This window comes from Cyrtonyx montezumae, unplaced genomic scaffold, assembly GCF_038088225.1.
Source record: "Cyrtonyx montezumae isolate F1298 unplaced genomic scaffold, pur_monq_1.0 scaffold_6, whole genome shotgun sequence".
Classification (NCBI taxonomy): Eukaryota; Metazoa; Chordata; class Aves; order Galliformes; family Odontophoridae; genus Cyrtonyx; species Cyrtonyx montezumae.
Genome location: NW_027072067.1, coordinates 4,657,193 through 4,675,385, shown reverse-complemented (window position 1 = coordinate 4,675,385; position 18,193 = coordinate 4,657,193). Strand labels below are relative to the sequence as shown.

At 45.5% G+C, this 18,193-nt stretch overlaps 1 protein-coding gene across 5 annotated transcripts in view; it reads left to right on the top strand.

The window, feature by feature from the left end:
• FLNB (filamin B) overlaps positions 1-18,193 on the top strand; it is a 65,160-nt gene that overhangs the window by 17,972 nt on the left and 28,995 nt on the right. For all 5 annotated transcript variants that reach the window (XM_065749750.1, XM_065749751.1, XM_065749749.1 and 2 more), the window contains exons 2-17: positions 3,244-3,492; positions 4,446-4,543; positions 5,606-5,753; positions 8,253-8,371; positions 9,090-9,167; positions 9,813-9,975; positions 11,227-11,424; positions 13,079-13,216; positions 14,270-14,396; positions 14,843-14,979; positions 15,252-15,445; positions 15,793-15,906; positions 16,454-16,597; positions 16,910-17,033; positions 17,302-17,462; positions 18,026-18,116. In XM_065749750.1, the coding sequence (XP_065605822.1) occupies positions 3,244-3,492; positions 4,446-4,543; positions 5,606-5,753; positions 8,253-8,371; positions 9,090-9,167; positions 9,813-9,975; positions 11,227-11,424; positions 13,079-13,216; positions 14,270-14,396; positions 14,843-14,979; positions 15,252-15,445; positions 15,793-15,906; positions 16,454-16,597; positions 16,910-17,033; positions 17,302-17,462; positions 18,026-18,116 (2,283 nt within the window). The remainder of the gene's footprint in view (positions 1-3,243; positions 3,493-4,445; positions 4,544-5,605; positions 5,754-8,252; positions 8,372-9,089; positions 9,168-9,812; positions 9,976-11,226; positions 11,425-13,078; positions 13,217-14,269; positions 14,397-14,842; positions 14,980-15,251; positions 15,446-15,792; positions 15,907-16,453; positions 16,598-16,909; positions 17,034-17,301; positions 17,463-18,025; positions 18,117-18,193) is intronic.

Sequence of the window (18,193 nt, the reverse complement as noted above, 5' to 3'; positions counted from 1 at the left end):
TTATAAATCAGCTCAAGCAGTTAGAACTTGGTTCCGTTTCAAGACTGAAATTGGCGTGTACTGCAGTCCTATGGAATCTCCATAATCCATTTTTGGGCTGGTTGCCACTTAGTTAATAGGATAATAAAAGGGTCAGAATTACAATCTAGACTCTGAGGTGTGATGGGGGAAGCAAGCTGGCTCTGGTTCGGTCTGTTTTCCTCTTTACCCTACCGGGCAGCCACTTAAAACCTAATAGCTGACTAAGAAGCAGGCTACTCCTTCATAAAACTTAATGTTGTAGGCTATATATAGGCTTTTTTCTTTTCTTTAACAGGAGAGCGAGTGCTTGAGCTGTTCTGCAGAACCAACACCAGCACTGAACAAGCAAGTTGTGCTGGCAGCCATCCCTGAGCACTTAGGATGGAGACTCCACCACTTCCCTTCCTATTTCAGAGCCCTGCCACTCTTTCTGAGAATAAATTTTTATTTTTATTTTTAGTATCCAGCCTGAACCTCCCCTGGTACAACTAAAGACCATTACTTCTTGTCTTATCTCTGTTACCTGGGAGCAGAGGCTGACCTGTGACCTCATGAACGTGGTGCAAATCTTCCCATTTTTGTTGCAGAGTGAAAAGCAGATGATTTGTTCTCACCTGCCTAATTCATCAAACATGGCTGATGGTGGAAGTGTGTGCTGGAGGGGCTGTGTGGTTGCATTGTGCCTCTGAAGCAGTGACTGCAGTAAACGTGCATCCCCGTGCTGTAGACTTACCACAAGCTTCAGAGGAATAATCAGAAGAGTGTTGTCTGAAAGGCTCTGTAAAGCTTCAAAGTGTAGATTGTACGAGAAATAAGTACGACTAAAGTAGTGTTCATGGTAGGAAAGCAGTGCTGCGAGGTCTGCTGTTTGTATCATCCATTTTCCAGTCTGGTGCAGCCAGGAAAAGTGTCTTTAGGCAAACGGGGGAATGGGTGAATTCCACTGGAAAACTGGCCAAGCTGTGGTACATGACAGTGCCTGGAGTAATAATTGTTGGTGCTTAAATGTAACTGGAAACAATTTTTTTCACTGTTCCAGACTTGGATGTTTTACACTGGCAGCGTACACTTGGTGGAGATGGTTGCAGGCTTGGTTGTTCTGGGCTGGGTTGGTGCTGTGCCACTTGTGCAGGCCCAGCTGCTTGCCTGCATCTGGTGTTTGCATGTTAACACCAGGAGACCTCCAAGAGGACAGACACTACATGGTCTCCATTCGCTATGGAAAAGAGATCCATCAAAGCAGAGCCTCTCCCTGAGAGACAGTGCTCCAGCAGAGCTGAGCTTTACGCTGCTGCTGGGAAATGAAGCTGTTTGGGCTAGACTCCTATTTCTTTGTGAACCTCGGGGGGTTCTTCTGGGTTCTGAGGGATTTAGTAGCCCAGGTGGGTTAGGGCTAAGCTGTGTTGGAGCCTGGGAGGGATCCCTGTGGGTGCTCCATTGGGTGCTGAATAAGATCTGCCCTGCCCAGGAGTTCTTCTCCCTCCCTTCTCCCCACCCCAAAGGAGAGCAGACAAGTCCTCCTGCAAGCAGGCTTGGAAAAAATTACATCATGAGATCCCTATGCATGTCAGGAAGTGTGGAGACTGTTAGAGCAAACTGACTTTGCTAACAAAATGCCGCTGCATGGATGGCATCAGCCCCAGGGAGGAAGAGCTGCCCTGCTCCTGCTGTGACCTCTTCCTGCTTGCTGGGGCTGGGGGTTCCTGTGCTGCAGGAGAAGCTTTTGAGCACAGGCTCTTAACCCTGCTTTGTGTTGTGCCCTCAGAGGTGGTGGGGCTGGAGGAAGCTGCTCGTCTGCTGCAGCAACCACGGTACAGCTGCACTGAGACATATTTATGTGCTGTAATTATAGAATGGGCCATTCTTTATCTGGAGTAACGTGCTTGTAGCAGTGTGCTCGAGGTGACTCTGTCCCGCTGGCTTTTATCCCTGAGAATGCTGGACGGTGTTCTGAGGCAAATTTATTTGTAGCACACTAAATCACTGCTGTGTCCATTCTAGTAAAAATGCTGATGTCAGTCTAAATCTGAAACTAAAGCTGAGAGATGTTTCTGGCATGAGGCTGCAGTGGCCTGTGCTGTGTTGTGAGGATGGTCCTGCTTTGGGATGGGTGCTGAGGCACTTGGTTTGCTCCAGCCCTGATAACAGCATGAGGAGCTCATGCACCATGCAGAGCCTGCCGGCGAGGCTCTGGGGTGCTCCCTTGTCCAGAGAAGCAACGTCCCTGGAGATGCTTTAGGCCAGGTTGAATGGGATCCTGGGCCGCCTGATCTGGTGGGTGGCAAGAGAGTTGGAACTCAGTGATTTTTAAGGTCGCTTCAAACCTAAGCTGTGCCTTCTGCTCTGGTGCAAGAAGTGCTCCCTTGCAACTTTCTGGAGAAGGATTTCCTCTGCTGAGCAGCTTGCCTTTCACCTGGGAGAGGGAGAGGAGCACGAGGTGCTAGCAGCAGTGTTTGTGTGATGCTGTCTTTCTCTGCACAGCCACTCATTAAAATCCAGCAGGGTTTACTCACTTTCTGGCTGTCTGTTGTACATCCTAGACTGGATGTGAGATCAGCTATGAGCATTTAAGTCGCAGACACTTAGCATTGTTCTGTAGGATCTGTCAAAACTGATGCTTAAAAAATGCAAATAAAATACAAGCAAAACAAGATGTTAGCTGTTCAGAAAGATAACATGCCATTCAAGGTCTGATGAGAGTATTATCTGCTCAGGACATACTGTCCTATTGTGAAACCATCTGAATATTAAAAGCTTCATGAGAGCATGCCCTGTTGCTTACTTTTCTTGGTAGCTGTTCTGTATTTTTGAAAGCCAAGGCCTTTGTATGTTGATAACGTGACATCAAAGTATTGCTGTGGTACATGAGGTGAGCAAAGCATGCCCAGGACCTGTTGACATTACCTGTAAGCGCTTTGATTTTGAACTGGACACTGCTGAACGTTTTTCAGGTGCTAACCAGTGCTCATTCAGGTCCCTGTGCATTTATTCTAGTGGCAGTTGCTGCTCTGAATGGAAAGATCACTTGGCACAAGGCATCCTGAAAGGTTGCAGGACAGCCCTGGTTTGGCTGAGGTTGGACAAACCAGGGTTGTTGCCTTTGCAAGTGGCTGTGGCAACCTACGTGCTTCTCACCTGGATTACCTGGGCACAGGTGAGGAACTTAAAAATGTGCCTCTTACAGGATGGGAAATAATCAGATATCTGTCTTTTGTCTTTCAGATAGTAAAGCCATAGTTGATGGAAACTTGAAGTTGATCCTTGGTCTGATATGGACCCTTATCCTCCACTACTCGATTTCCATGCCTGTGTGGGAGGATGAAGGTGATGATGATGCAAAGAAGCAGACTCCCAAGCAAAGACTGCTAGGCTGGATTCAGAACAAAATCCCTTACCTGCCCATCACAAACTTCAATCAGAACTGGCAGGATGGCAAAGCACTGGGGGCTCTTGTTGACAGCTGTGCTCCAGGTAGGCCCTTTGGTCAATGTTTCCTTGCTCTCTCTTCTTGGGGCTACTCTGCTGTTCATAGAGGGGGGGGTGTTTGAGGGCTGTGCTGGAGGTGGGAGCTAGACTGTCAGGAAAGCTGGAGTCCAAAGAGGCCAGCTGTGGGAAGCAGCACGTTGTAAATGATCTCGCCAAGAGAAATACTGGCCTGAAGGAGAATGTGTGATTGCATTGTTGGAGGTGCTGCATCTAAGTTTTGTATTGGGTACAAGGGACAAAGGCACAAGTGCTGGCTCCCAAGTGCAAGACAGTCTGGTTCCCACAACGAGTGCCAGCAACCTCTGAGCTTCAGGGTGCAGCAGGGGGAGGCTTCGTGTGTCCTCCTGAGAGAAGATTGCACAGGAGTGCAGGGCAGTCAGTAGCTGCATGCTGCCTGCAGCTTCAGTGTTTAGCAAGTTACAACTGTGCAGATTAAGGCAAGCAATGTGATGAAGTGTGAAAAAGGCAGTTTCCTCACTTTCTGGTAATACAGCCTTGCTAATGCAATCTGGGTTAGTGTTGCAGGCAGCTGAAATTTCTTTTTGAAATGTGCTGTAGGAGAACTACCAGCATGTAAAGGATCCCTGGGTGTATTTGTGGTGAATTCAGAACAGCGTCTTCCATAGTTTAAATGTAAAGCTGCATGCTGTGTGGCTGACCCAGAAGCTGTATGTCTTTTGCGTTGACAGGCAAGGTGGGTGGGAAGCTTTTGGAATGGGCTTTTTAATACTGAACTGGAAGAGCCCCTAGAGATGCTGGTTGTTGTCTGAGAAGTGTTTCAGTGAGCAGCACGCACTCATCCCATTCGGGTTGCTCTTGCCAGGGTCCACATGTCTTTATGGCAACATCATTACAAGTAGCTGTGGAGTTTGTACCTGGTTTCATCAGCTAGGGAAGCTTCTCTGCAGATAATGCCTAATGATGGTATATCCTTACAGGCCTGTGCCCTGACTGGGAGACCTGGGATCCAAGCAAGCCTGTTGACAACGCTCGCGAGGCCATGCAGCAGGCAGACGACTGGCTGGGTGTGCCACAGGTAAGGCGGTGTAGGAAGCACCACATGAGTTGGTTCTTGCAGCTTGCTAAGGTTGGGGAAAGCAGGTGAAATTGCTTGGACACTTCTGAAGGTCACAGTTTACTTAAAACTCCCTGAGAAAGGGCGGATTGTGATGAAATGCACCTTTACATTTCAGAGCTCTGGTTATGAGGTTTTGTGTAGGGGTGTGTGCTGCAGGTTGCTAGTGTTGCAAGTATGTGGAGTGGGGAGATAGTACACTTTTAGTGATGTCTGAGTGGGTTTGTTTTGCTGCATTGGATGTTAGGAAAAATTTGTTCTCCGAAACAGTGGTGAAACACTGGCACAGGTTGCCTTGGGAGGTGGTAGGGTCACCTTCCCTGGAAGTCTTCCAGAACCATGGAGATGTGGCACTGAGCAACATGGTTAGGGAACATGGTGGGGATGGGTTGGGGTTGGTCTCAGTGGTCTTTTCTAACCTCAGTGATTCCATGGAGTAATTCTTTGAAATAAAAACTCACTGGACTAGGAAATTGCTTCCAAAGGTGACTTTTAAACAGAGGACAGCGTATTTATGCACCAGGTTATTTTCATGCTGATAGAACTGAACAAAAGTGCTGGAGTCTCTGGAGTTTTTGGAGCACCTTGTATCCTGGGAGCAGGAGAAGAATCTGTCCCAAGTCTCGCTTTGCAGGCTTTGCGTTTCAAGGCCCTTGCACACAGAGTTATGAACCCCTAGTTCTTTAGTTTCAGTTATCCTCGTGCTTCTTTTTAGGCTGTGTGTGGCTGCATTGTCTTGGCTTGCCACCATTTACCTTGCTGCAGTCTCATGAGACCCTCCTGATAATCAAAGTGCAGGAACCCCTTACCTCCCAGACTGCATTGGGACCGTAATGAGCTGCTTGATTTTCTTGCCATGAGATGATAAATGAACTAGTTTTTATCACAGAGAAATGAATGCAAGAAATCACGTTAGAGTGTGGGAGTTTTGAAACACAAGAATTTGTGCTGTAGCTCTGTTTCTCTGTTGACATGCCGTATCCAAGCACTGATAACAATATATTTAATTGTGCTGTCTTTCAGGTTATTACTCCTGAGGAAATTATCCACCCTGATGTGGACGAGCACTCTGTAATGACTTACCTGTCACAGTTCCCCAAAGCCAAGCTGAAGCCAGGAGCTCCTTTAAAACCTAAACTGAATCCAAAGAAAGCAAGAGCTTATGGCAGAGGTAAGAACTCAGTAAGCTTAAGCTGTGCAGAGCATTTAACTCTTCAGAGAGCTGGGTGGAGTTTTCTGCTTATGTTGAACTCCAGGCCTACTGTAACAGACTTCAAAGTTTCACTTGTGTATTCTTGGTGTGGTGCCTAGTTTCAGAAATACATGGATATAGTCCAAAAGACACTCCTAGTTCTAACGTGAATTCCCCAAGCTCTCTGAACCTGTTTTGCAAGCTGTTGGTCTTACAGTCTGCACATGGAAGGAGAAACTAAATGGAGCTGAAACAGCCTTGGTATGAAATTTAAGTTAGCTGTATTGCTGCTAATGGTCACTGCTACAGTGCCAAATGCTTCTGATGATGAAGTACTTCTTTAAAGAGGGAAAACATCTTTCCATTTATGTACATCTCTGAGCAGGTGCTCTGTAGGGGAGGAGAATTCGGTTTCCCAGGTGGTGGCAGGTACGCATTAGGATACATTAATCCTAAATGGGTTATTTGAATTGGTTGCTTGGTAAGAATACTTTGTTTGCACATGCAGAAAGGTGTGTTGGTAACCCTTCAAACATTAAATAGTGCTGAGCTTTTACTGTAAAGACTGCATTAGCTAATTGGAATGACTCATCCATGAACGTTTGTGCATTTGTAGATTTACATGCACATTCATATTACATTTTACATGTATAATTCCTGTTACTTTTGAAGTGGTTCTACTCTAGATTGGAATACAATAACAGCTAAATGAATAACAGATGTCTACCTCTAATGTTGTTGGGATATAGCACGGCATCATTTATGTGGTGCTTTTTATTCTCCCTTCTGTATTGTTTCAGACCTACAGCCTGTTGCTGGTCCATCGAGACTTTTAGCATTAGTGGATTTCAGAATTGGGTGTGTAAGGGTGTAATGGAAAGAAACAAGCCTTTCCTTAGTTTTTGTTTTGATTTTTTTTTTCTTGGTTGTTTTTTCAACTTGAAACATAGGTAGATGAATGGACATGAATGCTGTCTGAGCACTGATGAGCAATTAGTGTAGTCAGAAGTGATTTAGCACTTTCCCTTCTTTTGAGGGTTTATGTTCTTTGTTGGCAACTTCCTCTGCAAACTACAGTGTATGGAGACATTTGTCAGGCTGTGAATGACTGATCAACCTGCATCAGTCTGCCAGGTCTGGCTCTAATCACGTTCACACTCTTTCAAAGTCTACCTTAGTGCACAGAGAGCTCTGTGGCCATTGTATTGGAAATTACAATGAATGAGCAGCTATTGAAAGATGAATGTTTTCCCCATTAATTGCCAAAATTGAGTCACTAAACATAAATGACAGTTCTGACTGCTGATGCACTTCAAGGCTGGAAGGTAAATCCATCAGCAAGGGGTCACTGCCAAACTGGGCAGGGTCTTTGGGGCAAATAAGTAGCAGATTTTTGTGCTTCCAGAAGAAGTAATTGTCAAGTATGAAGTTGATCAGTCTTAATTTTTATTATTATCATTTTTCTAAATACTGAAGTAAGTTATTCATGACCTTCTGAAGTGAATCTTGGGTGTAGCAGCCTGGATACTGCTAATTTCCTTCTGGGGCAGCTGTCTGCATGCGTAACGTGAAGTGAGCCTGCAGAGGCACTGTGCAGATTGTGAGTGATGCATGATGAGTTATCATTTAATCAGCCAAAGCAGGTCTCTGAGAAGAGGGTGAAATTTAGATTAAATGTAGGCTAAGAAAGTGCTGTGACTAATGCCATCCTGTCTGAAACCAGCCTTCTTCAAGCTGTCCTTGTCTTTGTGCCTGTGGCTGGAGGGATACTGAAATACCAAGTCCTAATGCTTGTCCAATGAACTGAAGATACGCAGAGTGAATTTCTAGTTGCTTAAACTAGATGATAATCTAAGGGTTAGTTTGGAAGAATGCATATGTCAATTGTTAACACCTTATCAGAATGCTCAGATTTCCTAGTAAAAACATAATCTTCCTTGCATTGCTCTCAAGTTATTGTTTTCTGAAGATAAACAAGCTCAGGAATTCTGTTGTTCACAACCACTTCCTTTATAATCTATCAGACATTGCACTTTCCACTAATTGTGCTGTGGAGTGCCCACGGTTTTATGAATAAGTTGAGGAGTAATACCCTGGGAAGGAAGGTATGTATGTTCAGGCTAGTCTGGGACCAGCAACTTTGGGAAGTTCTTCTTCCCACCCAGTCTGACACCACCATGACAGGTGTAACAACCTGGGGCTAAGTGCAGAAATGTGATGAAATCCTGCTGGTAACTGCGTGCTCTAGCAGGCTCTGTGCTAAGGAATGAAGAAACTCTGATTGAGTTAGATGGAAGTGATGCTGAATTGCAGGATTTTAATGGTTTGAAGAGGTTCCTGCATGCCATTTCTGTAGGCTTGACTGGCAAAATAGAGCAGCTTTCGAAGAATGGTAAATCTGAGCAGCTTGTGGGTAGGCTCTGAGTTGTCTTTTAGGTGCTGTAGCAGCTAACATACCGCTCTGCATCTGCCCTGCAGGAATTGAGCCTCATGGGAACATGGTGAAGCAGCCTGCCATCTTCACGGTAGACACCATCAGTGCTGGGCAGGGAGACCTGATGGTCTTTATAGAGGATCCAGAAGGAAACAGGGAAGAGGTACGTATGCTAAGTATTTTGTAGGGGAAGACATAAAGCCAGTCAAAACACCAATGATTTTGTAGTAACCTCTGTCCTGCTGCGAGGTAAGTAGTCTAAAAAGAAGTCACAAAACAGTGTCTATCAAAAATGCAAACTTCAAGCTTTTCCTCGTAATTGCCTTATTGGATGAGCCTGAAAAATTTTTTTGCTATTTGCAACTAAGCAACACAAGTCAAATGTCCAGTAGTTGTAGTGCTTTAGCTTGACTGGCCAAGCACATTCTGATGGGCGTTTAGATAACACACAGCACTAAATCACTATCTGCCCTTACTCATTCTGCAAGAATGGCTAAAGCAGCTATTTAGAAGCCATGAATCATTTTGAGTTAGAATACTGGTTTTAATGTTTATAGAAATTTCTCATCCAAGTACTCCACTTGATCATGTTACGACATTCCAGAGAAGTACAGCTGTACATTGGACTTAATGTCTCCTCAGTTTTGGCCTGCCTTAGTAGAGCAATTAACAGCAAGGGAAGGAGCAGGAGAAAAGATAGCTTGCTTCTCAGCTGAAGGCAGATCGTTCTTCTGTATGTATCAAGGAGTTAGCAAGTATACCTGCTCCCACAGAAACACAACTGATGTTGCTGGCTGTTCGCAGTATTAAGTGCCAAACAGAAAAGTCTCAGGCTGCTGTGTGTAGACACAGCTCGAAGACAGCTGTGTTTTCTTTCCTAGGCGAAGATAATGCCGTCCAGTGACAAAAACAAGACCTATTCAGTTCAGTATGTGCCAAAGGTTACTGGACCTCACAAGGTAGGTTGTGTGTTGAATAACCAGAATTCTCTTACTAAATGAGCCACTCAGCTGATTGTTAATGTGAGCCCATGGGGGCTGCATGTTTACTGCTGGTGTAATAGCCTCTGGGCATCCTGAAGGACCAGCCATGTCCTGTGGCTTTATTTCTCTCTGAGCTATTGGGTTGCCCTTTCTTGAGGGGAAAGGTGTGCATGTGTTGTGAGAAAGTGAGTGGGTGCTCAGTGAGGTGGGGGCTTGTAGGCAGTGCCACAGCTGGCTTTCCTCTCACCTGGAGCCACTTCTTGCAGCTCATGAAACCAGTTTTGTGGGTTGTCAGAGAGGTGTGGAGGAGCGTAACCAGTTGTTTTTGTGAGATGTTTCCTTGCTGATCGTTCTGTCCGCTGTAGGGCTTTTTCTGGGAAGGGTCTCCACCCAGCTCTGTCACCGAGGGCCTGCAGAAGCAGGTTTTTGGTGGGTTATGCCTTTGCTTGGCACTTGCATAAGTGGCTGGTCTTTACAGCCAACCTGAATAGATACATACAGCTCTCTAGGTTGTCTGCTGTGTTGTCTCTCTTGCCTCTGAGATATGCAGGCCCTTGGCCCTGGGAGAGCTGAGCCGAGCTCTGTCCTGTTGAGTATCAAGCTGATGCTGTCTGTCTCTAGGTTTCAGTCCTATTTGCTGGACAACACATCTCAAAGAGCCCTTTTGAAGTGAATGTTGACAAAGCTCAGGGAGATGCAAGCAAAGTTACAGCGAAGGGACCAGGACTGGAGGCAACAGGAAACATTGCCAACAAGCCTACCTACTTTGACCTCTACACAGCAGGTAAGCAGAAGGAAGGAGTACTGAAATCCTGCAGGTTCCTCAGATGTGAGGAGAGCCCGAGTCTTGAAGGAATGAGGATTTTCAGCTCATAGAGTTCAGAGGTGAAATAATAGTTGGGTTACTCTGGAGGCTTCAGCTGTGTGAGAAGCATTTGACATGCTGAGCTAAGTTAGGGCAGGAAGATGCGAAACGTTACCCAGAAATTTGTCATGAACTTGTCACTTGGCAGCAGTCACATTCCTGGGTGATTTCTTCCTGCTACTCATTTTGAACAGGGATGTGAAGTACCTACCTCTGAATGAGGTAAATTGACTGTAAAAGCTTAATATGTTCTGTAGTTAGAGTTGCTGAAAGAATCTGGTCCAGTGCTCCTGTGAGTTGAGGCTTCACTGACAAACTGGTTTCAAACTCTTTTCTAATTATGAGTGGGCTGCTATCTTCAGTAGAGCATCTCCATCGTGTAGCTTGTTGCCTGCTGTTAGGGCGATGCTGTAGCCTAGAGGAGTGAGTCAATAAGATGTTGCAAATGCTAATTCATTTAGAACAATGCGAAACTACTTGGGGCAGCTACTTGAAGTACTGAAACACTGAAATATGCTGAGTATCATATCTTAAATTGCATTCTACCCAAGGGTGCTTAGAAATAAAATTAAATGTGATTATGATGAGGGGAAGTGCTATATTCAGCCTCTAATTGGGTGAGGGTGTGGTCTGAATCGTGTGCAGACGCATCTGGCCTCTGAAAGTGAAAAAATGTTTTTGTTGTGTAATGAATTAAATAAAACTGGTAAGGAGCAGGTGTCCAAGCAAAAGTGAATATATATACTCCAGCAGAGAAGGAATCCTTGTGCAAACGAGGGGACATGTGCTTAACGTCTTAATGTCTTAATCTAAACTGCTGTAAAGCATGAGAGAATTGATCTAACTGGGAAAGTTGTGGGCTAGTCTGTGACTGGCTGTGGCAGTGAGATAATCAGGCTGTATGTGTATCTGCTGATGGAGTACGGTTGTGAAGTCTTGTGCAGGGGCTGGCAGAGCCCTGTCAGTTTAATGGCCTTGTGGAAGTGCCACCATGTCGCCTTGTCCCCACCTCACTTCTGCCTCCGGTTGCTGTCAGCAGAGGCTGAATGTTTAAACTTGCATGGGGGTGATAGTGGAGCTCAGTTGGCTGAGCCCAGCACTGGCTGTGATCCTGAACACGGCACGTGGCTGTGGGGGGGCCAGGCTCGGTTCAGCTGGTTTCCTTTGCAGGTGCCGGTGTGGGTGACGTGATCGTGGAAGTGGAGGATCCTCAGGGGAGATGCCTTGCTGAAGTTGCAGTAGAAGACAAGGGGAACCAAGTCTTTCGTTGTGTCTACAAACCTGTTCAAGCTGGTCCTCACGTTGTCAAAGTGACTTTTGCGGGGGAGGCGATCCCCAAAACTCCTTGCAGTGTTCTCATTGGAGAGGGTACGCTTTTTTGAGATGCACCTAAACATGGACTGTCACTTTTCACCTTGAATGGGATCACAGAATTTGCTTGAATCTTAACTTGGGTGTTTTCTTTACCTTTCAACACCTTAGACCTGATTCACTGAGTGTTCACCCGGACAAAACAGAGATGTAGTGCAAGAGTTTCCTTTCTGCCTAGACCTCTGAACATTAAGCTACCCCTTGTATTATTTTTGAAGTGTTTTACGCAGCTATGCAATGTCTTGCTATTTTCCACCTTTGTTCCTCAAATGACTATATTTACTGTTTTCCTCCTTAACTGACACCTAACTTGCTTTCTGTTCCATCCTTACGTGCTCCTATGCTTTTAGATCTCTGCTCATCTCTCCTGAGCTACCCTCCATTTGTGGAATTTTGGACTTCACTGCTAATGGCTTCATAGTTGGTAAGAGGTGTGCAGGATGCTCTGTCACGTTTGCTTTTTGTAAGCTTCTAGCCTGCAGCTTGCCCCAGCCAAAAGGGTTTTTGTTTTTGTTGGGTTTGGGGAAGAAAGTTGCAAGCTGAAACACTGTGACCCACTCAGTGAAACTTGCTTAACCACAGACTGCCTGGCATAATTGTGTAAGGGCTCTGTGAGCCATTCCCACTCCCAAGTAGATTTGCTCATGTATGTTCTCACTGTGTTCTCAGAGTTAGCAGATGGCATGCAGTATTTGCTTGAACCGTGCAGCATAGGACGTGTAGCAGTGTGGCTGCAAAAGGGTTGTGAGCTCTTGAAACACGTAAAAACCTCATGAGCAGCTTGGCAGACTTGTGTTCCTGCTTTAAGCACGGCATATCTGGGGGACGTGCATGCTGGGATTAAACTACTGGGAAGCAGTGATTTCTGAGTCTTTTCAAACCCTTTAGGTCCCTGGAATTGAAGACCATCTGATAGGTGGGAGTGTGTAACAAGAATTGTTCATAAGTGCACATTAGCTTGTTTATGTAGCAACTCAGCAGGCCTGCAGAAACACTTGAGTAAAGGTGTAAAGCATAAGCTTGAACTCAGACATACGTAACCTTCTGCCCTTAACTATTTCTGCTTCCATCAGTGGAGACTTTATGGCTCTGCTGCTGAAGGTGTGAACTGTGACACACGGGGGGGTTGAAGTGACATCTCTTAGAGAAGCATGTGCAGAGCTTTGCTCTGGTAATAGCTGCTATTCCAGTCATGCTTCTGAAAGAACAGTGCTAGGGCTTACGTACCCAGGAGATCTTCACCTGTGCTGCAGTGTGCCTCTAAACCTGAAAACCAAGAAGATTATGCCTAGTACAGCAAATATCTGGCTGTGATAGCCCTGTAGAAGTTTTGATCTGATAACTGGCATCAAGATGGAAAGCAACATGGCTTCAGAGTTTGCTTTACTTCTAAACCCACTTCAGTGGCTCTTGTAGGGGTTCAGTGTTGCCTGGCTGTAATGAATGCTGCTGTCCAGAAGCAGTGGGACATGGACAATGGCTAGGCAAACTCCACATCTGTTTTCCTTCCTACTATAACATTAAGACTTGTGCTGAAAGCTCAGCTGTGGTTGCCCTGAGTCAACATTTAACTAAAGGCTGTTCCAAGCTGGCTAGGCTGCATGTGTTTTGAGAATCAAAGACTGCATTGATGTCTGAAATTCCCTTGCAGCCTGCAATCCGAATGCTTGTCGTGCCACCGGTCGAGGCCTGCAGCCCAAAGGCGTCCGCATCAGGGAGACAGCCGACTTCAAGGTCGATACGAGAGCAGCAGGCAGCGGAGACCTGGGGGTGACTATAAAAGGACCAAGTACGTGTGTTGGGATGAATCTGTGCTCTGACTGCCTTTTGGAGAAGGGGACAATGGAGGGGTTGCGAGAAGGGAGAGTAGTGAAGAGGTGGTAGCCCACTGGAACTGGTGGGATTTGCATCACCGTGGCATAACTGAGAAAATCTGCACTACTGTTTGTCTTGGTTTTGTGGATTTGCATGGCATCTTTGATCTCTGGAAGCAAATCACACCCCAGCGACGCTGGCAAGGTGGAAATCCTGCTCTCAGAATGCTAGGAATGCCTTAGAGCAGCATCCTGGTTGCACTGAATGCTCAGCTCACGAGCAGAAAAGGATAGGGTTGAGGGAACCTGGCATGGAGACCTTCTGCCAGGGTCTAGTCCCAGGTCCTTCTCTTTACCACGACCTCAAGACTGTGGGCACACTGGTGGCCATGGGCTGGGGGGCTGCCCAGCCGTGGTGGCTGTGCTCTCCATGCCCTGCACTGGAGCTCAGGAACTGGTTTTGTTTTTGTCGTGCTCTGAGGCACTCACCTCCCCCCAGGCTGGGTCTGTATTAAAAGGTGCATTGTATTGCCTTCACCTCCTCCACACACACAGCGTTCTGACTGTGTGGCTTTAATGCGGTCACAGGGGGGAAAGCAGCAGACGTGGGGATGTAAATTTTAGTGTATTAGGCTTTTCTCCCTAGATTCTTCATCTTGAAGAAAATGAAAAGTAGGCATTCCCTGCATATTTGTGGTTGCAAAGTCTGACAAATGTTAAGCTTTTTTGTTTTAACATATGACATGCATCATACTGCAGACTAAGAAAATAAAACACAAGGGAACCTATTAAGTCTGGTAACTTAAAATACTTTCTGCTGTATTTCTTCTGGAAGTGTTTGCTGTCTTTGTCCTAGAGGGCAACTAGAACTAACTTCCCTTATAGCCTGACCTTTCTTTTTTTTCTTTCTGTTGGAAGAATTTTTTTCTTCCTAGCTAAAATAAATACTAGAAAACATGAACTTGCCTGAGTAATTGACGGCAGGATGGAAGCTGTTAAGTTTTAACACTGAACTGATCTTTCAACAGAGGGCTTGGAGGAGCTGGTGAAACAAAAAGGCTTTGTGGATGGTGTGTATGCATTTGAGTATTATCCCGCTACCCCGGGGAAGTACACTGTCACAATTACGTGGGGTGGACACAACATCCCAAAAAGGTGAGTGAGGAGTAGCTTTGTTTGAGCTTCTTGTGGCCTTCAGGGGTTTGTGTGGTTGGCTGGCTTTTTATCTGCAGCCTGTTTTAGGGCTTGGGAAGGCTTGTGAGGTTGTACCCAAAGTGATGGGTAAAAAAAGAAATAATGAACTCTGGTGGCTCACACAGCTTGGACTTGGATCTGAGTTTTTTTAAGAGATCTGTTGTTTTAGTGTCAGGGACTACAGCAAGCAGAGCAAACCAAATATTTGACACTCAGGACCTGCAGTGCAAAGCGTAAGTGTGTTATAGGTTAGATGACCTCTTTGCTTGAAAGGCTGCTGGGCCCCGTGCCACCACAAGATAGCATCTGTTAATTTGGGAAATCCAGTGTAAAACCTCATTAAAATGCCTGGAGAGAAAAGCATGAAAGCTGTATGTTTCTAATTGTGCTTTTCTTTTCTCTTGTAGCCCCTTTGAAGTTCACGTAGGTCATGAAGCAGGCCCTCAGAAAGTTCGGGCCTGGGGGCCAGGACTGCATGAAGGCATTGTGGGCAGATCGGCTGACTTTGTGGTCGAGTCCATTGGCACAGAAGTTGGTTCTCTTGGTATGTTACTTTACTTAGTTTGCCTGAAATACTTAGATATTGCAGTGCTGGTAACAAACTCATGAGGAGCAATAGCTTTCACAGCATGGGATGGGGAGTGTGGTTTTGTGGGATGAGATACAGAAGGAAGTGATAGATTATTGCACGTGGTGCTGGAGAGATAGCAAGCATCAGTTATGGATATGGCTTAAAAAAGCAGTTTGAGGGAACAGTGTTAGATTAGCAGCCACCACAGCTGTAGCACAATTGGTAAGTGAGCATTTCTTTTTCAGGCTTTGCAATAGAAGGTCCTTCTCAGGCTAAAATAGAGTGTGATGACAAGAACGATGGCTCATGCGATGTGAAGTATTGGCCCAAAGAGCCTGGTGAATACGCTGTGCACATCATGTGTGATGATGAAGACATAAAGGACAGCCCTTACATGGCCTTCATCCGACCTGCGTCAGGAGACTTCAACCCGGACAAGGTGGTGTAAACTGCTCACTGGGGCATAACGTGTTTTGATAGAACTGTTACAGAGCTGCTTCTAAAGGCTACTGGTAGCATGCTTGACTCTTGAGCTGCCTCTATTTAAAGCTCTGTATCTGTATACTCCAGCCAGATATTAGTCAGCTTTTTCTAGTAACGCTGCTGTGGTTTCAATTTAATATAGTGCAAACTTGCTGAAGTAGTCAAAATTCTCAGCCTTCACACTAGCCTCTACCTGTATCCTGTGCTTTTTGAGTTTTGTAGGAGGAAGAGGTTTGTAGAAATAAATCACTTCGTTCTACCACTTTCTAAATTGCAAGCTTAGACTCTTGGTTTGGTTTTCAGGTGAGGGCTTACGGTCCAGGCTTGGAGAGAAGTGGCTGCATAGTGAACAATCCTGCTGAGTTCACAGTTGAAACCAAGGACGCTGGGAAAGCACCTCTCAAGATATATGCACAGGTAAAAAGCCAAAGGCAGCTGCAGCAAAAGGGCTTTAATACCACTGAGAAAAATGCCCTAAGTATTTCTGTTGAATTACACACCTCTTAATTCTGAACGTTTGTAGTTCTGTTGCAGCTCTGTGCTTTGATCCATATAATGTATTCAGACAACAAATCTAACTCAAGACAGGGTGACTTCTTCCCTTAAGTATTAAGCATGTGGCTTTACTTCACACTCAGAGCTTACTCAGAAAGGCAGGCTGTAATTTTCTTGAGTTGTCATTCAAAAGCACCTGAAGTGTCACTGGGCCTGTGAATCTCAGGTGAACTTGCTAAAATGTGTTGTGGGATGGTATGAGAAATGAGCAGTTTAGATGAGAGAGGCTTACAGGAGTGCAGTCTGCACATTCCTTCAGTTTTTCTGAGCTGCACATCTGTGGAAGGAACAAGGTTTTGGAGCAGTCTTGGGATGTTCAAATTACACAAATGTTTTTAAGGTACCTAAACTTTCTGCTTGTACTCTCTGCCACTTGTACTCACTGCTGCTTGTACTCACCACTCTTTAGGATGGAGAAGGACACCCTATTGATATCCAGATGAAGAGCAAGCCCGATGGTGTGTTTGCCTGTTCCTATGTGCCAGTTAAACCCATCAAACATACCATTTCTATTGTCTGGGGAGGAGCCAATGTGCCCAATAGCCCATTTAGGGTAAGTAGAACATCATTGCTCATGACTGCTTGTCATTACAAGGATGATAAAACCTTTCTGGGAACTTGAAAGTGGTGTTCCCTTCTGCTGTCTCTTACGGGCACCCTTCCTGCTTGAAAAGAGCTTTCTGGTTTTACAGTCTCACGTGCTGGAGGTCTTGTGTCAGTCCAGCTGCAGCCTGGGGGAATCAGGGCAGTTTGTTCTTAACTCAGTACTATTCTCATGTAGTCTCCACCCAAGCAATGCTTCACTTTGATTGTGATCTCAAGTGTGAATCAGGTGTGTAATTCTGACACTTGTGAATCCATTCAGGTTCTGATAGGTCAGGGGAGCCATCCTCAGAAAGTGAAGGTGTTTGGGCCTGGTGTGGAGAGAACTGGCCTGAAAGCGAGCGAGCCAACGCACTTCACTGTTGACTGCACAGATGCTGGAGAAGGTAAAGGCAGATTATTGCTGTGGTATCCTGCAGGTCATGCGTGGTCAGGTGTTATGTTCTGTTTCCTGACACTGTATTTTTTGTCTTTTTTTTTTGGTTTGCTTTTAATAGAAAAACCTTAGGAAGCAGAATGTGAAAATGAACTGATATGATCTATTTTCTTAACTGTCATGGTGTCTTGAACAACTACTGGGAGCAGGAACTTGCTGGCTATTTGGCTAGCAATGTCTGTACCATCCAGTGTAACACTTGCATTGGCTTTTCCTAGGTGATGTCAGCGTTGGAATCAAGTGTGATGCTCGCGTGGTCAGCGATGAGGAAGAAGACATAGATTTTGACATTATCCACAATGCTAATGATACGTTCACAGTGAAGTATGCACCACCTGCTGCAGGGCGCTACACTATTAAAGTGCTTTTTGCAGGAGAGGTTTGTAATCTTCATTTTACAGGCTGATATTTCCAGAGTCTGTTTATGTGTTCCCCCACGCACAGCACCTGCCACTTATCAGCAGAGTGTGGTGGTGTGCAGGTGGCTCCTTTCACTCCAACCCACATGCACCTTGCCTAGTTGCTGTTTTTAAAAACTCTTTTCTAGCACTTGGATGTACACAAATGAGACAAGTGTTGATTATAAATTTCAAGCCATGTGATGCATTTAGCTGGCACAATCAGTGTGGTACCAGTGGTAGCTTACCTACTGGGTCTAGAGGCAAGGCAATGCTGTTTTCTAAATGGTAGAAAACCTAAATTACTATCAAAGGAATAGACACAAAAATAAGTTCTTAAAGAAAAGAGTGGGAAAAGCCCGTGCAAACAATCCAGCTGTTAATTTTATGCTAGTCTTTGAGTGCTGCCACCAGTAAGGCAGAGCATTTAAGCAAGATGCTGCTGGAGCTAACCATTTTAAGATGCTTCTGCTTCAATTTTATCTGTCTAGTTTGAGCAATGAGGAATGATCTGGTTTTATTTAGAGCTGCATTTCTGTTCCAGGAAATTCCTGCCAGCCCTTTCAGAGTTAAAGTGGACCCCTCTCACGATGCCAGCAAAGTGAAAGCTGAAGGACCTGGGCTGAGCAAAACTGGTGAGTCCTAGCAGGAGGTGGCATTGGACAGTGCTGTGGGGCGGTCTCTGCTTAACTGGGCACTGCTGGGGTTCAGC